The 25,835-nt window shown below is 45.1% G+C and overlaps 1 protein-coding gene and 1 long non-coding RNA gene across 3 annotated transcripts in view; one reads left to right on the forward strand and one right to left on the reverse strand.

The window, feature by feature from the left end:
* Positions 1-19,521, reverse strand: part of ACSF2 (acyl-CoA synthetase family member 2) — a 30,432-nt gene extending 10,911 nt beyond the window's left edge. Inside the window, exons 1-6 of the mRNA XM_019730944.3 lie at positions 19,381-19,521; positions 1,867-2,062; positions 1,373-1,501; positions 1,051-1,104; positions 557-675; positions 285-450 (exon numbers count right to left, since the gene is read on the reverse strand). Coding sequence (XP_019586503.2) covers positions 285-450; positions 557-675; positions 1,051-1,104; positions 1,373-1,501; positions 1,867-2,062; positions 19,381-19,508 — 792 coding nt within the window. The 5' untranslated portion in view covers positions 19,509-19,521. The remainder of the gene's footprint in view (positions 1-284; positions 451-556; positions 676-1,050; positions 1,105-1,372; positions 1,502-1,866; positions 2,063-19,380) is intronic.
* LOC109447021 (uncharacterized) lies at positions 19,412-22,534 on the forward strand. Of its 2 annotated transcripts, none has more exons than XR_002137307.3 (4): positions 19,412-19,549; positions 19,945-20,059; positions 21,109-21,312; positions 21,928-22,534. It is a non-coding gene; the product is annotated as an uncharacterized LOC109447021 (long non-coding RNA). The 2 variants fall into 2 exon arrangements; XR_012492275.2 differs by lacking the exon at positions 19,412-19,549 and adding an exon at positions 19,638-19,768.
* The last annotated feature ends 3,301 nt before the right edge of the window (positions 22,535-25,835 follow it).

A 25,835-nucleotide genomic window follows, 5' to 3' on the forward strand; every position in this document is an offset into this window, starting at 1 on the left:
TTTCCCTATCTGCTAAAGAGGGGGCAGGCTCTATTACCTCTGACCAGTGGTGACACAGTATATCTGCCCCTGTGCTGGGGACAAGAAGGCCAGCGGATGGGGAGATGTGACAAGGACACCAGTTGCTAATGGTTACCAGGGCAGAGAGGACAGCTAGGGCCAGTCCCAGGAGAAGAGTGTTTGTACTCCCCACTTCCTGTGTCCTCATCTCAGGGAAGTGTCACAGGGGCAGGCAGGGGTCAGCTTGGCAGCCTGGGCTTAGGGCCTGGAGACCTCTGCCCTACCGAGGTGAACTGGATGTTGATGGCGTCATGGCAGGACAGGAACTGCTGAGTGTACCGGAGCTGGGCCAGATGCTGCTCTGTGCTGCCAGCCGCCACAACCTCATCGAGGAGCAGTGTCCCCGGCAGAGGGGTGTCCACCGAGATGACTGTGGTCAGCTCTGGGAGCCTGGGGGTAGGGATGATGGGGAGAGTCAGGGGCTGAGGGGGTGGGCAGGGGCTGAGGGGGCCAGGATGCCGCACGATGGACCCTTCCCAACCTAGGACATCCCCACCTTTGACTCTTCAATGCCCCCGGCTGGGCCTTCTCCACCTCTGGACAGATTTGCTTCAGGATGTTGTAGTATTGCTGGGTCTTGAATTTCTCAGGGAAAACTAGGGCTTTGCAGCCCACCTGTGGAAGGGGACCCCCTTCCACAGTCAGCAGGAAGCCCTAGGCTGAGGATCTTGCGGAGCCCACATTAATAGTTGCTCTCTCTCATACACACACCACTACTCTGACACACACATGCACCACCCTCTAACACACACACACCAGCTCACTCACACACTACCTCTGTGATGAATGCATGCACCACCCCCAACACATATACCAGCTTTGTATCTGCCCAACTACCCCCTCCTCCTACCCACCCACAGCCTAAAGAATGACAGACTCTGGGTATTACCCACCTATACATGCCCTCCCCACCCCAACAGCTCTCTGTGACAACTGGAAGTCCCCTGTGCCAGGCACCCACCTGGCCCCACCCCCTGGAATGAGTCCTACCTTCTTGAGGGCATACTCCAGCTCTGTAGCCTGGTAGGCTGGGTTCACAGACACCTGATAGAGACAGCAAGGCTATGTCAGTGTCCTGGGCAGACCCTGTCCTCATTACCCCTCCACCCTCAGGAGGCACAGAAACAGTGTATATAGAGGCAGCACCCTGCCCCTCCAGGCCTAATTGGTGGCTTCAGGTGAAAACATTACCAGCCAGACACTGGTTTCATTCTGGGGCCAAGGGGCCAAGTGGATTCCCCTGAATGATGCAACCCCCCCCCCCCCATGACCACATACCCAACTGTGCCAGGCAAGCCCCTCCTCTCCTCACCAGAATGATGCCCGCTTGGGCTGTGGCCAGCTGCATGAGCACCCATGCGTAGGAGTTGGGCCCCCACATGCCCAGCCGGTCACCCCTGCAGAGGCCAATACTCAGGAGCCCAGATGCAGCTTTGTCCACCTGGTATAAACATACAGGGCACAAGGGGTAAGCTGTGGGCAAGCAGGAAGGGGTTATGACGCCTATGTCAGCCCTTGGTCCAGGGGTTCACACCAGAACCATCTGGGAACAAGTGACAGGCCTCAGGAGATCTGGAGTGGGGCTTGCAATATGCAGAGTTAACAAGTGCCTGAGGAGTGACTGATGCAGGAGGCATCCGGGCCACCTCTGCCTCAGCCCTGTCCCTATCCCTGACATCCCCTAGGGTTCTCTGGCAGCCCCAGCACCCTGCTCCACAGTCAGGTGCTGCCCTTGTAGCTCCACCCAGCCAGGACAGCCTGGGGGCTAGCACCTGCCCACGCTGAGGGGTCAAGGTCAGAACCCACCTCCTCCTTGAGCTGGGCAAAGGTCAACCTGACATTTTCATGGAGCACGACCAAAGCCTCTCGGTCCGGGAACTTCTGTGCTGTGGCATCCAGGCAACGCCCAACGGTCTTGTTGATAAGACGCAATTTGGTGCAGCCCTGGACATAGCTGAGGCCTCCGATGGGCAGGGTGGCGGTGCGTTCTACCTCTTTGGAACTGTAGAGAGAGTCACCAAGGGCTCAACTGCATCAAGGCAGGCCTCCCTGGCACACCCAGCTGGGAGGCAGGCTGCCTGCAATGTGTTAGGGAGCACTCCAGAAACTGTCGGAACCATCACCATTGAACATAGGGGCTGCTTCATTCACCCTTGGGAAATCCAAACTTGGAAGCTGACTTCTTGTCGTCTTTTCCCCAGCCTACTCCTAAGTTTCCCCTCAGTGCCACTGGCCTGGGGCGTTGGTGCAAAAACACTGGAAAGGGAAACTGAGGCAAATCATGGTGCTTTGACTAAGCAGAGAGGTCACCTAGGAGGGCTAGAAACGGCCTCATCCTATATACTGCACCATCCTGATAAAAAAAAAAACAACACACCTGAGTAATTGTCAAAACCCACAGAATAGTCCAACACAAAAACTAAACCTTAATGTATACTATGGGCTATAGTCAATAATAATGTATCGCTATCAGTGCACTAATTGTAACAAATGTACCACATTGGTGCAAGATATTAATAATAGAGGAAACTGTCTGGGGTGGGATGGGTATATGGAACTCTATGTACCACCTGCTCAGTTATTCTGTAACCCTACGGTTATTCTGTAACTCTAAAACTGTACCAAAAGAGTTAAGTCTATTATTTAAAAAAGGAAAACCAAAAAAGGCCTCCAGAAGTCCAGGTAGCACATGCTTAGATTGGCATGTTCTCACTTGACCGCTCTGGGTAACAGCTGCTGGCTTCCAGCCAGGTCTAGGTGGGAGCGTAACAGGTCTCAGACCCTGTTTCCATCAGAAAGGGCATGCTCCAGGTTCCAGCCTTCCAGGCCACCTCCAGACCACCAATGGGGGGTGTGGGCCCTGAGGACTCAGTGCTGCAGCTACTGTGCGAAAAGACCATGCCTACCTTTTGTTGATTGATCACTTAGGGCTTGTGTGGTAGAGTTTCTGGGAAGAACATGGTATGCAGGGCAGAGTGGGGAGCAAAATTTGGGTTTCCCTGTAAATGGGAGAGGAGACTACTGCCATCTCACAGGAGGGTGGGGCACAATGTGGGCTGATAGGAAGGTGGCCCTGATTTGACTCGGAAGCTGGAGCTGGGGAGCCCAGCATGAATCACACAGGGTGGGGACTGACTGCTGAAGCTCTACGGGGAGCAAGCAAGCACTAGGCTGGGGTTGGGGATCTGAGCTCTCATCCCAGGTGTGCTGCGGGCTGGGTGGGTGACTGCTGCAGACACCTTTGGTGTCCCATGTGACATCTCCTCAGTGCACCTCTGGTTTCAGCTGCTGGGACAATTCCCTGGGGGTCTGTCTGCTCAGGGACTTCCTCAAGCCTCCCCTTCTGCAGCAGCTGGACAGTTCTGGTTGGCAGCTGATCCTTCTCAGAAGTCCTAGTGGGTAAAACCCTGGTTGTCTGGGGCAACAACTTCAATAATACAATCGATATTGGCTTCTCTTCCTGTCTCCTCTTCCCACTCCCTCACTCCTGCTTCCTAGGATCACAAATAAACCACCTGCACCCAAGTTCTTGTTTTTGGGGGACTCCAACTTAAGACACAGGATTTATCCTCTTTGGGATCAGCTTCTCCACCTATAAAGTTTGGGGACTACAAGAGTGGTTATCCTCAAGGGAATGTTATCTAAATTACCCGGACAATCTTCTCCAAGAGTTGTGGTGAGCCACCTAAGCCAGGTGGTTCCTGCAGGTGTGCTGGACAGAAAACAGCCAAGAATCACAGCGCTAAGTTTCTGTGAACTCCCACTCCCTACTGTCCACAGGCTGAAAAACCTAAAGAACTGCTGAAGTGGTTCTCAGTGGTCGCCGTGACACCCCTCAAGAGAGACTGTGTACCCTAAATCCCTACCTCACAGGCATACTGTAGAGGGTGAGGAAAAGAGGGAAGAAATAAAATGGAGTCACAATAGTCAAGCTGCTAAATGACTAAAATCAAGTAGGCTAAGGCATGAGGAAATGATTCTATTCTTGCTTTAACTAGCCCGGGAACTTAAATTTTTGAACTTGTCAGTTGTGCATCAATGCCTAGAAATAGATGGATTATATTACTTATATTATTTATATCATATCATATTTAAATACTATAGATAACCCTCTGGGGAAAAAGAAATAGCCGAACTCCACTTGTGACAACATGGATGAACCGGAAGGACGTTATACTAAGTGAAATCAGGCAGCATAGAAAGACAGATATTGCATGATCTTACTTATATGTGGAATCTTAAAATATTAATAATTAATTCATGCCAGTTTGAGTTGGGTTTCTGTGGCTTATAACTAGTGAATCCTAACTATACCTACATTTTCCACATCCAGTGGATAACCAGTGTCCTTGAACGCCTAGCAGGCCACCTCCCACAGCCCAGCATCTGGATTAGGAGGCAGCAAAAAGCAAATCTCAGCCAGCTTAATGGTTTTGTCGTCAACAAAACATTAAAGGGGGGGTGGGGGGGTTCTGCCTCACAACAGGCATCCTCCTTCTCACAATGACCCAGAGTCCTATTTGGTTTGGAACATTGTTTTTCCCTCATTCACTATGGTTTTCGGAATAGATAGTGGCCTCTTGGAAAGTCTAGTTGGTAAATCAACAGGATGATTTATGTGCCAAAAAAAAAAAAAAAAATCCAGTTCGATTGTCATGTATGTTATCTCTTTTATCTCTGATAGGTGCTGTGACAGAGACCCTCCCCAATAGCCCTTTCTTCCTGAATAATACATTCTCAAATGCTTAGCTGGCCACATGGAATAGAGACCACATTTTCAAGCTTCCCCAGCAGGTGACTTGGCCCAAAGGTGAAGTTCTGGCCAATGGGATTTAAAGAGAGGTACTGTGTACAACTTCTGAGAAGAATCCTCAAAGGAAAGTGCATCTTCTCTTTTCTTCTGGCCAGCTGGAACGCTGCCTGTGACAGGAAAAGAATGACAGCTATCTTGGACTACCTGGTGAGCTTGGACACCACTGAGCAGCAAGACAGAAGGGGGCTGGAGCCTGACAGCAGGACGCACCATGACTGCTACAGACGGGCTGCCTTTCAGAAAAGGAAACGCCCATCTCCTTTAAGCCGTGGGGAGAGTGGGTTCCCTGATATACCCTACACTAATCGTAAAAAACACAGGACTCAAACAGACATTTTTCCAAAGAAGATATATACAAATGGCCATCAAGTGTGTGAAACGCAAACTAAAACCACAATGAGAGGGCTCTATACACCCACTAGGAAGGCTATCACAAAAAAAAAAAAAAGACAAAAAAAAGAAAAAAGAAAAAAACCCCAACAAAATAACAAGTGTTGGCTAGCATGTGGAGCAACTGGAATCCTTGTGCATTACTGGACGGAATGTAAAACAGTGCAGCCACTGTGGAAAACAGTTTGGAGGTTCTCCCAAATGTTAAACATAAAATAGCCATATGACCCAGCAATTCCACTCCTAGGCATATACTCAAAAGAACTGAAAACAGGTGTTCAAACCAAGACTTGCCCACAAAGTTCATAGGAGTACTATTCACAATAGCCAAAGGTATAAACAACCCAAATGTTTGGCAATGGATGAGTGGATAAAGAAAATGTAGAATACCCATACAGCAGAATGTTATTTGGCCATAAAAAGGAACAAAGTGTCGGTGAGGATGTGGAGGAAAGGGAACTCTCATACACTGCTGGTAGAAATATAAATTAGTGCAGCCTCTAATGTTTTCATACTAAAAAATAGTATGGGGTTTCCTCAAAAAGAACTCAAATAGCTAAAGTAAATATTTAGTGAAGCCTCAGCCACTTGCATGGTTATTGCAAAACACAAGGCCTCAGGTGGAACTGAAGCTACGTAAATCAGCCATGTCCGGCTGTGAGGCAACTGGAGAAAAAACACAGCCAAAAAATTTAAATAGAGCTACCCTTTGACCCAGCAATTTCTCTCCTGGGTATCTCCCCGAAAAATTTGAGAACACTTATTTGTAAAGATATATGTCCCCTTATGTTCATTATAGCATTATTCACAATAGTCAAGATATAGAAACAATCTAAGTGTCCTTCCACCAATGATTGGATAAACATGATGTGGTACATATACACAATGGAATACTACTCAGCCATAAAAAGGATGAAATATTGCCATTTGTGACAACACGGATAGATCTTGAGACTATCATGTTAAGTGAAATAAGTCAAATGGAAAAGGACAAAAACCATATGATTTCACTCATATGTGGGATATAAAACAAAAAGCAGCAAATGAACAAACAAAAAATTCGTAGACACGAACAACAGTATGGTGGTTACCAGAGGGGAAAGGGGATGGGGAAGGATGAAGGGGTAAAGGGCGTCAAACTATATGGTGACAAAAGGAGACTAGACTTTGGGTGGTGAGCACACAATGCAACATACAGATGATGTATTAATGAAACTTACATAATGTTCTTAACCAATGCTTCCAATAAATTTAATTTAAAAAAGAAATCATTTCCATTTTGAATGTGGAAGGATTTTCTTCTCTGAGAATTTCAGTGGGTATATGATTTATGTGCCTTCCGTACAGTTCATAATATACTACAACGATTGGCTTAACCAATCCATTTCATACATGGATGGACGTTCTCCAGGTTCAAGAGCACAGAGCAGCTCATGATACTTTGCTCATTGTTTAGAATGCAGCTTCCCGGATGTGAGGCATGGGGTCCAAAAGGTAGCCCCCAACTGGAAAACTGCTCTAGCAGGAAACTAAAATCCACCTGATAACTATTTACAATGTCACTTCCAAGAATGTCTATAGAGACTTTTAATGACAAGTCAGAAGGGTATTGATTCTGATTTATGAAAAAGATGGGTACTCTCAATGGGGACGGGCAGAGATAGGTAAATACCCTGCAGGTATGTGAACTGAAGGGAGAAGAATCATTGAGCAGCTTCTCTGTTGTCGTGAATGTTTTTGCTGGCAAATTGTTCAGGTACTTATTCCTGTCTTACAAATGGAAAAAAGTGAGGCAGAGAAATTAAGTGACTTGTCCAAATGCCACAACAAAAGCTGATTAAAACAGCCTCATCGATTGGATCACAAACAGCTTCCCAGGAAAACAGACCAAGTCACATTGACACATGAACTACAATAATGACCAAATCTGCCACAAAGTCACAAAAAATAGAAGACAAATGGCCAGTAAGCATAGGAAAAGATGTCCATGTCACAAATCAAAGCAAAACAGCCACAAGGCATTTGTTCCCCAAGAGATCAGCATAAATGGAAAGTTCTGACACTATGATGTTTGCAACTTATTTTTTTTATACTTAAAAATTGGTTTATCAACACTAGTGTTTAGAAAGAAGAGAACAAGTACAATTCACATAAAACATCCAAATAAATAGTCATTAAGTTTAGATACTTTTTTGAAGGTTGCTTAGATTCATATTCTACATATTTTCTGAGAATTTCTTTTATACTGAAGAATGTCTTTAGGCTATTTGCAGCTGTTGTGGCTTGGCCTTACCCCATGAGAGGTGATTTGTGGGAAGAGAAGGAGACAAATTGTGACACTGTCCCTTATCAAAGGACCACACAGTTGTTCTCCACTTTGACTCCATGATGGATAGTTATCTTGAGGTTTTACGGATGTAAGACTAAACGTTTAGAGGAAAACAGTGCAGATGCCCAGTAGCTCCTTGCTATTGACACTTACCTGATAACACGGGATTAATCAATCTTATCTATTGTTTTTAGCTTCAATTTTGTTTTCTGTTCAAGCTTCGTTTTTCCCACCTCAGCAGATTGGCATGCCAAAAAAGATATCTCACACCGCCATTTTGATGACGTCTGCAACTTATTTTCAAATGGTGGCAAAGTGTGTGTGTGTGTGTGTGTGTGCATGTGCGTGTGTTTGCAGAGAGAGAGGGTGGAGGCAGAGGGAGAGACCTACTCTCTGATCCTTTAGCAGCTGATATTTCAAACTTAATCTTTTTGGTTATTGATTTGGATCGTTATACCGCTAGGTCCAAAAAGCTGTTATTCCAAAACTCATATATATTTTGGAAAACTCATATATATATATTGGGAAAAAGTAATTCGTTTTCCCCCCTTTCTTCTGCCCCCCCCCCCACTCTGGTTCAAGCTATTGTTTCTCAGTCTAGTGTGTAGACCACAGCTCCCTGGCGCATGCTGGTATTATGAGCCTTGCGCTCCCCCCTGGCTGAGATGGTTGGTCGGCTACTCACAGCAGCTCAGGGCAGCTCGCCAGCTGCCGGCTCCTAACAATGGCTGCCGGCCACTCATAATGGCTGCCGACCACTCATGCTGGCCACCGACTGCTCCTGGCAGCACATGGCAGCACACGGCAGCACACAGCAACCCAGCTCCAGGGAGAGCTGTTGTTCCCAATCTGAGCTGTAGAAAGCGCAGCTCACTGGCCTATGTGGGAATCAAACTGGTGACCTTGGTGTTAGGAGCACAGTGCTCCAACCACCTGAGCCACCAGGCTGGCCGAAAAGTAATTCAATCTGTCTGATACTATAATAAATAAAAAGTCGCTAGGAGGAAAATATAACAAATCAGTAATTCTCTGCCCAAACCAAAGATTGCTGTTTCTCTAGAGGAGTTCACATTTAGTTTCAAAATTCCATAATAGGTATTCTTGTCAAAGTCTGTTCATAGGCAAAACTGAACGGCAGTTTCAGCTAAATGAGAGTTCATCCTTGCCACCGGAGCCGGTCTGTGCTGTCCTTGGCTTCATGTAACCAATAAGAGAGCTCATCCTCATCCAATAAGAGAGCTCATCTCCATAAGGATGGGGAGTACTCAGCGAGAGCACATAGATTATAACGCTGCCCTCAATATTCCCTAAATAAAGCTCCCCAACCAGAAAAAATTAGTCATTTCATCATAAAAACAAGAACAGTTGATAATACAGAATGTTGGCAATTATGTGGGGAAATAGGCCAGAGCGTAAATCAGTATAAGATTTTTAGAGAACATTAAGTATAGAAGCCAGGAAGCCTACGAAGCTGATGCTTCAGGACCCCTTGCTTCCCCCTACTGCTGGGAGTTCATGGGAATTGGAGAGGGGAGACTGACTGCAAATCAGGAAGTATTTATAGGTCAGCTTTTCTGGCAAATTGCCTAAAGAGCTCTTATAAGAAAATAACCTGAATCTTCAAGGCCTAGCAATTTGTCACAAATTCTTTTCTTATTCTAAAGTAATATTCAATTTGCACTAAATTTGGTGTTTGTAATTTTGAGTTCTTTTTATAAAGAGGGCACCCCGAATTGTGTAAGCTTCAGAACCCCAAATCTGAATCTCCTCTGATTTAGTAGCATCTATTAACATTTGAATATGCATGCCCTTTGCTCAGCAATCCTACTTTTAGGGAATCTATCCAAAAAAAACCAAAACACTAGCAAATGCCTAAAGGTAGGAATAAGCACATTTTTTCTTTGCTTAGCAAAGAAATGGAGGAAAAACTATTTCTATAAGTAGGGATTAGATAACTAAATGATAAGACATCTATACAATGGAACACTAGGCCATTAATCAAACTGAAGACACTATATATTTAATGATACGGAAAATGTCTTACATTTTAGGTGAAAAAGCACATTTCTGAATAATATGAGCTGACATTTATTAGTGTATCCTCATGCCAGCTCTCTTTTAAACACTTCACACACATGATCTCCTGTGATTTTCATAACCACTCTGACCAAGAAATGTACCCATTTTACAGATGAGGGAATGAGGCTCGAAGAAATGCAGGTAAGCAGCCAAGATGGGATCCAAAGACCTTAATACAAGATGGTTTCCAAGACCTTAATACAAGAACTTTGTAGAGCCTTACAGCTTAAAAAGGGCTTCCATGTGTATCTTATACAATCCTCACATCAGTTCTGGACAATCTATAAAAAGGATTATTTTTTTCTATGGATGAAGAAGCAAGAGGTTCATTTTCTTAATGTTCCAACTCTGGTGGGTGGCAACCCTGGACCCCTTCTATGTGTACCGCTCTTTACACTTCAGCACATCCACAGCCTCCCCTGGGGACCCTGTGGGGGTTAAAGCAGCAAACCTGAGGCTGATGGGTGCCTCTGAGTGCCACAGGCCTGTGGATAACCACCCCCACTTGGTATCCCACCTCTCGGCCCTCAAGCACATGCTGGCCCTTTTCCATGATTTACTTGTAGTAACTGATTCATACTCTTCACTGCCTCTGACCTTATTGTCCTGTTCTCATGGCTCCAACTCACCTCTCCTGGAACTATGACTTTGTGCCTTAACTGCACAGCCTCCTGGTTACATTAATCTGGGAAGCCTTCTGCCCCAGTGTCAGTCCTGTCCAGTGCAGCTTGGCCTTCCAGCAGGAGATAGACAGAAAATATAGGCTGGCCTGTTCAAGGGATATTATGTGCGATAGCTGTGGTATTCTGTGACATTCCAGGGATGATGACTAACTTCCAGGCTAGAGGCCTCTGTGGGCACCAAGGATCGTACAATCCTGCCAGGGTCAGGCAGGGACCAGGCAGAGCTGGGCCCTGGAGGAGCCACGGGAGACAGGGACAATCAGAAAGCCTAAGCAAACAGGTCTGCAGGATCTACTTGGGGTAGAAGCTGCTTGTTTTGCCTCCTATTACGTATTTGCTGGGTGGAGGTGCTTAGGACTGGGCCCAAAGGCCTGTGGGTAGCTTCTGTCCCTGCTGGAGGCTGGAATTCCCCCAGGTCCTGGGCAAAGTCACTTCATCCTTTTAGAAGCTGGCAGGAAGGGAGGGTGACTAGATGTGAGGGGCCTATGGAACTGCAGTAATATGCCCCACATTGAGGCTGATCACTTCCTCCTGGGCAAGGTGCCATGCCAGCCACCAGCAAACAGTCTTTAGACACAAAACTTAAAGCAATAGTCTGCTTTGTTCCAAGTCTTGGACTGGCCTCTGCCCCTCCCCCCAGAGGCATTTGATGCCAGGCTGGCCCCTAAGCCCTAAGAAAAACATAAATCAACAAAGCGAAAAGACAAGTAACTGCCTGGGTTTACTAATTTCGTTTTCTATATAAGAGACAAAGGATTAGTATTCAGCCTGTATTTTAGCAAGAAAACAACAACAACAAACAGTAATCAGTAAGGACAAGAAACCTAAAACAATAAGTGGGCAAAAAATATGAACAGGATATTCAAAGAAGACGTTTCAAAAGATGCCCCATCTCACTGGTAATCAGGGAAAAGTAAGTTCAAACCACGATGAGATATTCTTTCCCCCACCAGAGTGGCCAACACTGTAATGTCCAGCAATACTAAGTACCGGTGAAGATGTGAGGAAATGACAACTCTTGGTTGTCACGGGTGGTCACAATAACACAACCTCTCCAGGGCAATTTCTAGAGAAGCTGAAAATGTCAACTCTTTACCAGGACACAGCAATTGCACTGGTAGAGACATAGTCATGCAATGGACTATAGACAACAGGTAAAGAGAATAATCTAGATCTACAGGTGTCGACATAAATAGATCTCAAAAACATACTGTTGAGTGAAAAAGAAACGTACTATGATACAATTTTTGCTAAAATTATAATAGCATCACTACTGTTTCTGGATACAAAAAATAGGCAAACTAAGTGCTTGACATGATTCTAAGTGCGTTACAAATGATAGACTATACTGTTTATGGATTCAAAAATATATTAAAAACAAAACAAAGTACTCTGACACAATACACATTAAATTGATGATAGTGGCTCTATGGTGAAGGATGGATTGAAGGAGAGTTATAAAAGCAACTTCAGCTTGATTGGTAATGCCTAATTTCTTCTATTTATAATTTTCTGTAACAAGTCTGATCAGATTTTAATTTGAAGTGGTAAGTATACAGGTGTTTTGTTACTTTATCATGTGGTTGAGTTAAATTTTTTTTCTCATATGAAATTTTCAAGAAGAAAAATACAAGAGGCTTGGTGGTCTCCTAAGAAAGCTACCTAAAACATTTAAAAGATGGAGTAACTTCTTGGCATGGACAGAATGAGACCCACAGGATCTGTCCTGTGAAGGGACAGGAGAAGACAAACATTTATGCAATGAGGAAGAGCCCCAATCTCTCCATGAAGGTCACATGCTGCTCTCACAGGAAAGCCTCAGTCCTCAGCCAACACACTGACTCTTGTGAAACAACACAGTCCCAGCTAAATGTGCCAGTTCATCTTCTAGATCATGGCAGACTCCAGACAGGCTCTCCTCTTCCCTCTCCCTTGCGTGTCACCCTAAGATTCATTACCAGGTACACCATTCTTCCAGCCCATTCTACCACTCACTGACCTGTGGGGCTGCATCCTCTCAGGGGCAGGGGCTGCTTTCCCTAAGCTGCACAAAGACCTGAGGCTGGTGGTTGACGTGGGAGTGACATGGAAGTAGAGATGGCAGATGTTTTAAAATAGTTGCAAACCACATATCTGACAAAGGACGGGCTCTAGAATACATAAAGAATTCTGAAAACTTGACAGTAAGAAAACCAAACAATCCAACTAGAAAATGGACAAAAGACATGAAGAGATATTCCACTGAAAAGGAAGAACAGATGGCAAATAAGTACATGAAAAGATATTCAACATCATTAACCATTAGGGAAATGCATATTGAAACCACAGTAAGATATCACTATACACCTATCATAATGTCAAAAACAATAAATAGCGACAAAACCAAATGCTGGCAAGAATGTTGATTACTTATACATTGTTGGTTAGAACGTAAAATGGTGGAGTCATTCTGGGAAACAGGCAGTTTCTCGAAAAACAAAATGTGCGACTACCATATGAATTAGCAATTGCACTTCTGGGCAATCATCCCAAATAAACAATGGATTCTGTTCCCAGAGAAACAAAGACTTTATGTTTACCCAAAAACCTACACACCCAAGCTTATATCAGCCTTATTTGAAAAGAACTGGAAACAACCCAAATATCCTTCAGTGGGTTAAACCAACTATACATCCATATCAAGGAATACTGTTTAGCAATAAAAAGAAAGGAACTATTGATATACAAAACAAACTGAATGAGTCTCCAGAGAATTATGCTAAGTGAAAAAAAAAATCCCAAAAGGTTGCATACTATGATTCCATTAACATAACATCTTCAAATGACAAAACCATAAAAATGGAGAACAGATAACAGACTGCTAGAGGCTTAGGAGGGAGTAGACATGGGCAAAAGTGGGTGTGGCTATAAAAGAAAAATCAGCAGGGTCCTTTGTGACGGAAATGCTCTGTTATCTTGACTATACCAATATCCTGCGATACTGTACTCCCGTTTTGCAAGACGTTACTATTAGGGGAAATTGGATTAAGGGTATATGGGATGTTTCTATTATTTCTTACAACTGCATGTAAATATTCATATCTCAAAATAAAGAGTTTAACTTTAAAAATAAGTCCTTAGATTATATGACATTTGAGATCACAAGGTGTAACTAGACTGCCCGGTTCAATGGGCCTGGAAGCTACAGTGTCCCCACCATTCTCTGCTGGGTTAGCCTCTTGACACATCTGTAAGAACTATTCTGGGGCCCCCACTTCTCAACTTGCCTTCTTGCTGCCATGCACAAGTGGTGAAATATTGGGCATATAAGACCATGTCCTTTTCCCCATGGTTGTCAAGGAAAGCTAAACTGGATAATGTATAATAAATACTTTCATGAATTTTTGTCAGCGTTAATGGGTCGCTCCTCCCAAAGCATCGCTTGGTTTTTGAGCAAAAGAAGCCAGACAAAACAGCATGTGAGCTCTAACAATTAAGTTCGAGAACTTGTTGCAACGATGTTGCTAACCTTTTCCTGACATTGGAGGGATTATTCATTATGAATTTGTACCAACTGGACAGTTAACCAAGTGTACTATTTGGAAGTGCTGAAAAGGCTGCGTGAAAAAGTTAGACGACCTGAACTTTTCGCCAACAATTCATGGCTCTTGTATCACAACAATGCACTAGCTCACACTGCACTGTCTGTGAGGGAGTTTTTAGCCAGTCAGCAAATAACTGTATTGGAACACCCTCCCTACTCACCTGACTGGCCCCCAATGACTTCTTTCTTTACCCAAAGATAAAGGAAATATTGAAAGGAAGTCATTTTGATGACATTCGGGACATCAAGGGTAATACCACGACAACTCTGATGGCCATTCCAGAAAAAAGAGTTCCCAAATTGCTTTGAAGGGTGGACTAGGTGCTGGCATCGGTGCATAGCTTCCCAAGGGGAGTACTTCGAAGGTGGCCATAGTGATATTCAGCAGTGAGATATGTAGCACTTTTTCTAGGATGAGTTTGCAAATTTAATTGTCTGACCTCATATACTCTAAGATTTAAGAATAGGCAAAATTAACCCACAGAGATTAGAAATCAGAACGGTGGTAGCCTCTGGTTGGAGAAGGGAATTGACTGGAAAGGGGCATGAGAAAAATTTCTAGAGCTACGCTGTCTATATGGTAGCCATTAGTCACATGTTGCTGTGGAACACATGAAATGTAGCTCGTCTGACTTGAAGTGTTCTGTAAGTGCTAAATACATATGATTTGGAAGATTTTATGAAAGAAATAGTGTAAAATATCTCATTAGCAATTTTTAAAAGATTGATTACATGCTGAAATGATATTTTGGCTATACTAAGATAAAGAAAATATATCATTAAAAGTAATGTCACATTGGGGAGATCACTTTGTAAGTTATATAAATGTATAACCTCTATGCTGTACGACTGAAACTAATATAACATTGAATAATTAAAAATAATTTAAAAATAAATAATTTTAAAAATTAATGTCGCCTATTTCTTATTACTTTTTAAATATGGCTGCTAGAAATCTTAAAATTACATATGTGGCTCACATTATATTTCTATTGAATTTAGAGTGATAGACAAGGTCTACGTCTTGGGGTGCTGAGTAATAGGTGTATACATTTGTTAAAATTCATCGAACTGTTCATTAAGATTCTTGCATTTTACTGTATTTAATTAAACCATAAAGCCCCATGATCTTTTCACCACCCAACACATCTTCCCTGAATGTGTCTACAGTCTGCAAAGGTACAGACTACAAAGTACTCCCAAGTCGTAAGAGCAACAACAAGCCTGGTGGAAGCTTCCATTTTTAGCATCGTGAACAAAACCACTGGTATATGTGTGTTTGTGCTTATATAGAGAAAGTACGCAGGAAATTATTAAGTCCAGTAAACCCAAGAACACAGAGGACATTTCTGAAAGCCTGAAATATTTGGGGCAGGGACACATTCATGCAGGTTTTCCTTTGGGCCACTTGTATGGGGCCCCAGGGAAAGCACACAGGGGTCAGGTGTGGGGGCTGATTTAGGACACTCAGTCCTTGATGGGATCACTACGGTACATATAAGGTCTGGATCTTATCTGTGTAGGGTCAAAACCCGTGATATTTTCTGTTCACTTGCAGAGGACTAAAGAGAGTCACAGAATAACACTTCATATAAGTATCAAGGCTTCATACTTCAGCCACAGCCCAATTGGATTCAGGGATCAGGTTCAAAGGCCAGCCTCCTTAGGAATCACAGAATGTCTACAGAAATGTAGAGGGCTTCTTGTCCAAGTGGCCTATTTTACAAAGAAACCAAGGTCCAGACAAGTTGAGTGACTTGCTTCATGCCACACTGAGTTAGAAGTGGCAGGACTGCGACTTACTTCCTGTCATCTGACTCCCAAACTGAGAAACACGAGCATGCCAACAAGGTTCAAAAAACATGCTTTGTAAGCTAGAAACACAGCTTGTTGATTTCTGAAGGGAGGGGTACCTGGCAGGATTGTTGGTACCTGTCATTTATTAGCAGGACGCTTCGCTAGCAAGGCCTACTCAAGAGATGAAATAATATCCTATACTTTGGTTTGTTCAGCACATGATCAGAAAAAACAAAAAGAAAAGAAAGAAAAAAAAATCTGCCCTTGAATGGTCTCCTTCCTCCTCTCCAGACAAGGTGATTAAAATGTGGACCTTGGAATCATTGTAGAAACCTGCAAATCATTGTTACACAAGCACTATCTGTATAATAGCTCACCACTGCAATGGGTTGAAGATCCCCTTGGTGCCAGGCTGTGGGTTAAGAATTTTCTTATGTGACCTCATTTAACCCTCACTACAGCACTACACATGAGAAAAGTCAAGTTCAACTTCAGTCCCAAAGCTACTAGAAAGTGGTTCATTTGAATCCAGATCTGTCTGACTCTAAAGTTTCTGGCTGTAGATTGAATAAAGAAAATAATGTTGGGGAGGTTAGGAAGGCTTCATACCCAGGATTCAAAACTGTTCAAGAACAGGCAAGATTTCATACAAGTCTATAGTCTTGACACTTCAAACTGAAATACAGCCCTGTGGTTGGAAGGTTCAGGCCTCTTTAGGAAGCCTTCCCTAATCCCATTTCCACCAATCAGATTCTCCCCTGCTTTGATTGACATCCTCCATGGCGCAGTACCCTTTCTGCCTTAAATCGGTGGTCCACCGTCTGCCCCTGCAGATCCTTTTCAGGCAAAGAACTCAGTGAAAATAAGTTCATTCATCTTTGTATCCCCTATTGCATCTTCCCTAGTAGACCGCATACCTACCTTGCGCAAGGCAAGAAAGGATAACTAAAACCAATGTGTACCATTCACTAACTAAACTAACTAACTAAAATGTTCAAGTTTATATTTTCTATTGTCATTAGACTGGAGATTCCCAGTGTTGAGTAGGGACATCATTACCAAATCACTTATTAATCATCTTTGTGGAATCATAAGAAGAGGCTATTTTTTGGTAACTATTACGGTTTCCACCCAAAACACTTCCTGGCTTAACACAATCCCCTCATATAGAGACAGCATTTTATAGTTTCCGATACTGGTCCCACCTAATGACAGCCATCTCCCTGGAGGGTGGTCCATGAAGACCACTTACCCCTCGGCCCCAGCGATTAGCATTGAGTCACTGGAGCCCCAGCTCTCAGCATCACACCCAATTCTGAGGGACCTAAGCCACTGTTCTTTCTTACCCAGATCCAAGGGCTCCCAACATGCCAGATGGATGTAGCTATATCGCAATTAGCCCCAGGCCAGCTTTAGAGATTTGGAGAAGCATGCTCATCTCAGGTTTATCAAGGAATCAGTATTGGATTGCTCCCTCCAAGGTTCCTTGAAGCCCCAGGCTAGTCCATCGGCCTCCCTCGGGAAACGGGATATGTGGACAAAGGGAAGGAGTCGGTGGTTCAGATCTGGAGAGCAATGGACAGCTTCTTATTTCCTTCTGGAGGTAAAGGCTCTGGACAGCCCTGACTTTGATGGAGAAGGGAGTGTCCAGCAGATTCAAGTACTGGCCAGGAGAGAGAACCAGGTAGAAGAAAGAGGCCACTGAGGAGGGGATCCTTCCCTACCTTCAGATCAGTTGGAATTCCTACCCAGACACCATTTGAAAGTTCTCAGGGACCAGCTCTGCTCCAAGGGAAAGGCCAAGAAGAGTAAGCCTTTGCCAAGTAGGAAGCATTAATGACAAACTCACCAGGGTCAGAGGTTAGGTAATGTGCCCAAGGTTATATAGCAAGTAGGTGGAGGGCCAAGGTTGTTGTAACCACAGCAGTCTGGCTTCAAAGTTCTTCCCTAACATGCAAAACTGGGGATCTGATAAGTAACAGGCCTGGGGGCTTGGGCAGCAGAAAAGTTGGGGACCAGATCAAAAAGAGCAAAGGACAGAAGTTGAGGAGCTTTGCACACCATTTGACTTGGAACACTGAGTCACGATCGCCTTGATTTATCTTTGCCGCCACTACACTGCAAGTTTCTGGAGGACAGGGTCCTATGGTTTCCGTAACCACAGCACCATATGCTTGATACATATGTTCTCAGGAATGTCTGTTGAATGCTTGAGACTTCTTGAGGGTTTCTGAAGGGGAAAGTAGGAGTAGAAGGGATAGGAAGGAATGAGGCCAAATGCTCAGGAAATCTCTCTCTGGAAAAATAGTTCTTTTCATGACATAGAGTCAGAATTTCTCTGAGGCCTGGTATCCCTACCCTGAGGTTGCAGGCCTGTAGCAGGAGGGTGACCTGTTTTGTTTACACGCACAAAAAATCAAAGGTCAGGAAAGTTACCAGAGGTGGCTTGATCATGAAGCACGTACATTTCTGTGATTACCTTTCCTTAGAGCCCTCACAGTCTAAGAGAGTACCCAGGAGTCCTGAGGTGGGGCCTGGAGCCTAGCGGGGAGTGATAGCAGAGCTTGCCTAGGGAGGCACTGGGAGATAGTGAGGGACACAGCTATAATAGAAGAGAACCCAGGTCACTTTCCCAGAATGCCATCTACTGACCAGCCTTGAGACCAGAAAATTAGGCACAGTGATCTTAAAGCAAGTTAAAACATTGCGATCTTGAAGTTCTAGCCAAAACAAGAGTTTGCATCTCTCTCCATTTTTTTTTAAAACCAAATAGTTCTCTCAGATGAGAAACCTCTTTGAGCTCCTCCTTCCTCTTCCATGCCCAGGCGCATACCCCATCTGGCGCCCTAAACCAGGTCCTGATACCAGACTTTGTACCTGGCCCAGCTGGTGGCCGTGGAGGCTCAGTGTTGCCCAGGCCTCCCCCCTGCTGGGTGCTAAAGATAACCACCACCACTGATGACCTCAGGGAGAGCCCAGCTCTGCTTAATCAACACACTATCACATTTGCAATCACAGGATGGCAGCAGCATTCCTTATTATACTGCTATAGAGGCAGCCGGGCTACTGGGAACAGGAATCCTCCACCTGCCAGCCCCCATCTCTCCCTCTGCACTGAGGACAGAAGAAAACAGGCAAAACAGGCCTAGTAGGTAGCACGGAACAAAAGCAGCATTTGTCAACAGCTAATGAGGAGAGGGGAGACTACTGAGTTCAGTGGTCTGGGGTGGGGAAGACTGGGCTGAAGATCCCCAAGTTTATCCCTGAAGGGGGTTCAGCTCATAGGCAGTGTCTTGGGGACAAAGACCAGGCCTGGCCCCTGTCCTTCCCCTTCAGGCTAGACTGCTAAAGGCCCACACTTCCTAGCCGTCTGCATGCCCACGAATGTAAGAACATAGGGTCCCTGACCAGAATCCAGAGTCAGTGCAGGGCCACTGCAAACCACCAGTCGAGCCCCAATCTGCGCCGGGTAGGCCAGAATTTCCTGTTGCCTAGGTGCTAGATGCGGGGTACCTACTCCCCCGAGCGCCATCCAGAGGTTAAGCAGCTGCCGACCTCCCAGCCCGAATGGGATCGGCCCCCAGCGCAACTCTGCAGGACCTTTCCGGAGGACCGGCCCGCCCCCTCTCTTTCCCGGGCCCGGTACCTGAGGGGACGGACGCCCTGCAACCTCGCTTCCAGCCAACCCGGAGAGAGGACGGCGCGGGCCCCTAGCACCCCCGGACTCCCGGCGCAAAGCCTCGCGAAACGCAGCATCCGGATGCAGACAGCCATGGCTCACTTTGCCCGTGTCCCGGCCGGAGGAAACTTTTAAAGTAAGTTGAGGCGGGGCGAGCGCGAAGCAGGCGGAGACGCGGGGAGGGTCGCCTCTGCCTATGGGGTGCGGAGGACTCGGACCGGCGGGGCGGGGCGAGGCGTGGAGTGGAGGAAGAGACTCCGCGCGGGGCCACATTCCCCTGCGGCCCGCCTCTTCCCACTCTCGAAGAATTGCCCTGGTTTCCCTCTGGAACCGAGGTCCGCGGCCGCAGCCCAAGGCAGGTCTCCCCTCCCCACAACCAAGGACCTGGGTTTTGGGGCGCAAGAACTTGTTGATTTCGTAGAGGGGAGCCAGCGAGGCGTAAATGCGGGGTGGGTGGTGAGGTCTGGATGGGTCTGTTTCCCCAGCGGTTTAGCGCGCGGGTCACGTGCTGTCGCCTCCCCTCCCTTCCAGGGTTCAGAGCCAGAGACCAAGGGAGCCGGCGCAAAGTGCCTGTCCCCAAGGCAAGCCAGCTGGGGTATAGGGCCCGCCGAGGCTGGAGAGGACGGCGGGACAAAGAGTGCTGGGGGTGAGCGAGTCCCCGCTGAGGCCAGATGTCAGCTTCAGAAGGGAGGCCAGTTAGTACCCTCATCTCCCATGAGGCAGCCACCCATCCCTCCCCCAGGGCCGCTGCCTTCATTCGCCCGCCTGTGCAGTAAGGTGCCCTCAAGGATTGCAATCGGTGTCTCCCAGTCCCTCATCTGCCTGCCCCAGCACAGTTCCTGTGAGCTGTCCCAGCTGTCAATGGAAAGCAATCTCACTCTCTTTCCAGCCCCTCTTTATGGTACCTTGAGACCGGGGTGTGGCTGGCTACAGGACAGAGAGAAGGTGACCGCGCATCTCTGGTCCTGTCTGGGAAAGGTGGCACTGGGCACCAGACTGGCACATGTGCCAGGTCCACACTCTCTCGAGCTTTGACCCTTCCTCCAGAGGAGAAGGAGGAGAGCAATGGGGCAAAGGCCCTGGCAGGGTGACCTCCCTTCTCATGACCCAGAGGCAGTGGTGAAAGCTGGGCCAGACAGGAGGGGCAGCTAAGGGTGGAGCCTGGCCTGAGAAGACTTTTGCCCTTATCTGGGAACGTTGGCTCTACTGAGGTCACAAAGAGACTATGCAGCTCTTCTTCATGATCTTGAGAGTGACCTCAGATCCCCCTGAAACCCTGGCTCCTGGGGAGGGTCTCCACACTTAAAATTGTGTAGGGATGGGGCAGGAAGGAAGACAGAGGAGGAGATAGATTATGAGGAGCTGGGCTTGCAAGGGCACACCTTCTCCATGAGACTAACTCACTGACTCTGACAGCCCAGCCCATGCATGTGGCGCACGGGCGAGGAACCCACGTCTGGGCTGTCAGCCTGCCAGCATGCCTGGTAGGCTCTGCCTCTAGCTTGCTGGGTGACCCTGAGTAAGTCGCTGCCCATCTCTGGGCCTGGGAAGTGAAAGATGAATACAGATCTGGCAGTCCCTTCCACTTTCCTTGCTAGTTTGAGGGTCAGTCCTGGGGGAAGAGAGGGATGAATTCCTCTTTGAACTTTGCTCTAGCTTTGGCTCTCCACATACTGGATTTTCATGCCTTCCCAGACACCTGTGCCATGGAATCACAGCTGCCAGTTTTATGATACCTTCCACAAGCCTGATTTTTCAAGGATGTTATCTCTGGCCCCCTGCAAGGAAAATTACCCTGCAAGGAAAAGGCATGCCTTGGTATGTGTCTCTTTTTTTAATGGATGAAGAAACCGACATCCAGAGAGGTTCAGCTACTTGCCCAAGGTCAATGTGGACACGGTGAGCACTGGCCAAGTCTCTGCCCATACTTGTTTTGTGGCTTTAGATAAGTCTTGGAGCTTCTCCACCCTTAGTTCTCATCTTTAAGATGGGATAAATAATACCAGCCTCCTGCAGAGCGTTGGGGTAAGTGATTTGGGAGAGCTCCCTCGCTACAAAAGTTTTAAGCCTCCCTCACTATAGAAATTTTTATTTATTTATTTATTTTTGATTAAAGAAATTTTAAGTCTCGTTTTTCCTAGTTTCTTAGCTCCTTAGCCCCGGGCTTTGATTACTCTTCTAATCAGTTCTCAGTCCTAGACTAAAGATTGCTCCCAGCCTGAATCACAGGATGTCTCTCACGCCTGCCTCAAATGACTACCTAAAAGCCTGTGACTTCCCAACATCCCCCAAGCCATTCCGGACCTAACTCTTGGCCAGCCCAGAAACCACATAGGTTTTAACATTCCCCCAGGCCACTATACTTGTTGATTGTAATCACTGAAGACTGATGTTCTTTCCAACCCATTCTGGGCCCAGCTCTGGGACAATTGACGCCACCTAAATAACTTGAATGGCCACAGGCTCTATAGCGCTAATGGATTTATTAATTAAAATCTATTTTTCCTCATTTAGGGGCTTTGGGGATGCAGAGGATACCCCAACAAGATTGCCAGTCCCAACCAAAGAAGCCAACATGGTCTTCCGGGCGGGTCCCGAGACCCCTTCCTCTCATCTGAGATCAGATAGGGCGAGAGTTCCGTGAATCCCCCAATAGGTAGAGACAGCTCTACACCCCTGCCCAGTAGGAAGCAGATACAGAAGAAAAGACCTTCTGTCCCTCAGCTTCCCATAGACACTTTATGGGGATCACATCTCAAGGGAAAAACAAGGCAGGCAGTTAGAGATAGGCATCGGGTCTCTGCATTACCGCCCAGAAGACTTCCCCTGTCTGTCTGAAACTTCCCCTTTCCATTGTAAACAAATGGGTACAAGATACCCAACTAGATCAAACCGGCCACTCATACCTGCGCAGTTCAAAAAAAGATGAGGTATAGCCTCTTGTCAATCACAGGTGTCAATCAGGTGGTCCCACGATGGAAAGGAACAGCCCATTTGAGGGAAAAAGATAAAAACCACCAAGGCCTCATTAGTCAGGGCCCTGAGCCACTCTCTACTATTCAGGTCCGTATTTCTTTGAAGTGTACTATCTCTTCTAATAAACTACTCTTTCACCACTTTATTTCTGTGTTTCATTTCCTGGCCATTGTGCCAAGAAGGAGAAGGACTCTCTCTCCAGTAACATAAGAGTGTGGCACAGAACTGGTACTCGACCAGTTTTCAGTGATGGTGAGTTTTTTTCTCCATCTTCTCCCTCCTCCTGTGTCGAGGACTTCCTCTGTGTTAGGTGTTGCAAACCTCTTTTAGGAGGAGGAATTATTTTCCATCTCTGCAAAACCTTGAGAGTCCTGGTAGACATTGGTTCTGTGGAAGGGGAAGAGGATTAGGAGAAAGGATAGTGAAGATACCTGATGTGGAAGTCTCTGAGCCTGGGTATTGGATCATGTTCACCAGAATACTTGGGTCATTTTGAGGGAATACGGAACAGGCACATGGGCCATCCAGGCCCTTCATCTTTCCTCCCTCGTCCTTCAACCAGCCCAGTTCCTCATAACTCCCTGAGGGGCTTTCTGCCTGAACCGAGCCTGTCTGCTGTGTGCTACACGTGACTCACATGGCTTATGGTCCCTATGATTTTGCTCATGCCATTGGCTACCCAGAGAAAGTCTTTAGTCCCTTCCCTTTGCCAATATCCTTCTCATCTGTGCTTCAAAACGCACTCAAACTATAAGCACCACTTAACTGATTTTTAAAATTCTTAGTCTCAACCTATGAAAAGAATTCAGAAGACTTAATCACTGTTAGGAAACAATGTAAATGCTATGAACCTGGGAAGGCACACCTGGCTGTAGTTGAAAGGTAAAGGGGGGGAGATGGGGAGTAGAGGAAAATATTCTTACTTTGTAAATCGAGGTGTCAAGAGATTCTGTCTACCAATTATAGAACATGAATTAAAGGAGTATGTTTTTTAAAGTTACAAAGGCAACCAGTATATCTACAAAATAACAATAAAACTATTTAGAAGGACTTGGGGAGGAGAGATGGGAGCGCAAATCCTTATCTATCAAACAGAAAATCAAGAAATGGCTGAATAAGTATTTGTTTAGAGGTAAATAACAGAAGAATATATAAAATGGAAATGGTTAAAATAGTTCAAAATGTTTCCTTTTGGACTTGAATAGACATTTTTTGAAGAAGACATATGAATGGTCAAGCATATGAAAAGATGCGCTATCACTAGTCACTAGGGAAATGCAAATCCAAACCACAGTGAGATACCACCTTATACCCATTAGGACGGCTATTATCAAAAAACAAACATTGGGCGCCCGATGGCTCAGTTGGTTAGAGTGGGAGCTCTCAACAACAAGATTGCTGGTTCAATTCCCAAATGGGATGGTGGGCTTGCGGCCCCTGAAACTAAAGATTGAAAATGGCGACTGGACTTGGAGCTGAGCTGCGCCCTCCACAACTAGATTGAAGAACAATGACTTGGAGCTGATGGGCCCTGGAGAAACACACTGTTCCCCGATATTCCCCAATTTAAAAAAAAAATTTAAAGAAAAAACAAAACATATTCATGAAGATGTAGAGACATTGGAACCCTGGAGAAATACACTGTTCCCCAATATTCCCCAATTTAAAATAAATAAATAAATAAATCCAAGAAAAACCAAACAAAAAAAGAGAAAACAAATGTTCATGAGGATGTAGAGAAATTGGAACCCTGGAGAAACACACTGTGCTCCAATATTCCCCAATTAAAAATAAATTAATTTAAAAAAGAAAAAACAAAAACAAAAAACAGAAAACAAATATTCATGAGGATGTAGAGAAACTGGAACACTTGTGCACTATTGGCAGGAATGTAAAATGGTGCAGCTGCTGTGAAAAATGGTATAGCAGTTCCTTAAAAAATTAAAAACAAATGAAAAATCATGATTCAGCAATTCCACTTTTGGGTATGTACACAAAAAAAATTGAAACTAGGGACTCAAGCAGACATTTGTACACCAATTTTCGTAGCAGCATTATTCACAACAGCCAAAAGCAGAAACAACCCAGATGTTCATTAACAGATAAATGAATAAATAAAATGTGGTACCGTGTTTCCCCGAAAATAAGACCTAGCCGGACAATCCGCTCTAATCCATCTTTTGGAGCAAAAATTAATATAAGACCTGGTATAACATAATAATAATAGGTCTTATATTAATCTTTGCATTAGCGGTGACTGTCCGGCTAGGTCTTATTTTCAGGGAAATATGGTATATACGTACAATAGAATATTACTCAGCCTCATAAAGGAAGGATTTTCTGACACATGCTACAACAGGGCTGAATCTTAAAGACAATATGCTAAAGTGAAATAAGCCAGACACAAAAGAACAAATATTGTATGATTTCACTTACATGAAGCCCCTAGAGTAGTCAAATTCATAAAGACAGGAAGTAGAACGGTGGTTGCCAGGGGTTAGGCGGAGGAGAAATGGAGGGTTGTATGTATATGGAGTTTTAGTTTGGGAAGATGAAAGTTCTGGAAATGGATGGTTGCATGACAGTGTGAATGTGCTTCATGCCACTGAACTGTACCCCTAAAAATTGTTAAAATGATAACTTTTATTTATGTCTATTTTACCACACACACAGAAAAAGTTTCTTTTTAGAGCATGTGACTGAGAGGAGAGATGGATCAGAGAACTGATGCTTTTTGTTAGAAAGCATTTATCTTGTACTATTTTCCTAAGACAGTGTACATGCTTTACCTTAATAAATTTTTTATTAACAGGTCAAGGGAGGCACCCTGACTAGCGTCGTTGATCATGTACAGGGACCAGTGTGTTTCGTGAGGTTTTCACTGTAACACAGAGAGTGCAAAGGGCTTACACAGGCCTGCAGTCAAGCCTCCACGTCAGGTCTGGAAAGAATCCAGCTCTGCTTCTTTTTCTCTCAGTGACCTTGAGCAAATATCTTCTCTCTGATGTAATTTTCATAGCTCTCTGTTGTAATCGACTATTTCCAAGTAGTATATGAAAAATGTTCCTTTTAATTTTCTTCCCTGCGTGAGAAGGGATTTGTCTAATAAGAAATGCAGCAATCATGAGGAGAGGTGGGAAAAAAGGAGACTGCTGGCAGCCCCATAAAAAAGAGGAGAGGAGGATAAGGAAGGGAGTTTTTTAATTTTGAAAGAAGAGATGACCGTGACTTGGAACATAATACATATACTTTGCCAATTAGCTCCACTACCAAAACAAAACAAAACAGAGCAGAACAAACAAAACAAAAGAGTAGCCAATACCCCCACCCCCCAAAAAAACCCCAAGGCTGTTAAAAATGCTTCTAAAAGTGGATGTTTCTGATTTTCAAACTGGAAGTGAAAATAAGGAACGTGTTCTGAACTTCTGTGTAGAGAAAAATTGTTT

This window comes from Rhinolophus sinicus, chromosome 12 (genome assembly GCF_057876585.1).
Source record: "Rhinolophus sinicus isolate RSI-liver-muscle chromosome 12, RSI-T2T, whole genome shotgun sequence".
Classification (NCBI taxonomy): Eukaryota; Metazoa; Chordata; class Mammalia; order Chiroptera; family Rhinolophidae; genus Rhinolophus; species Rhinolophus sinicus.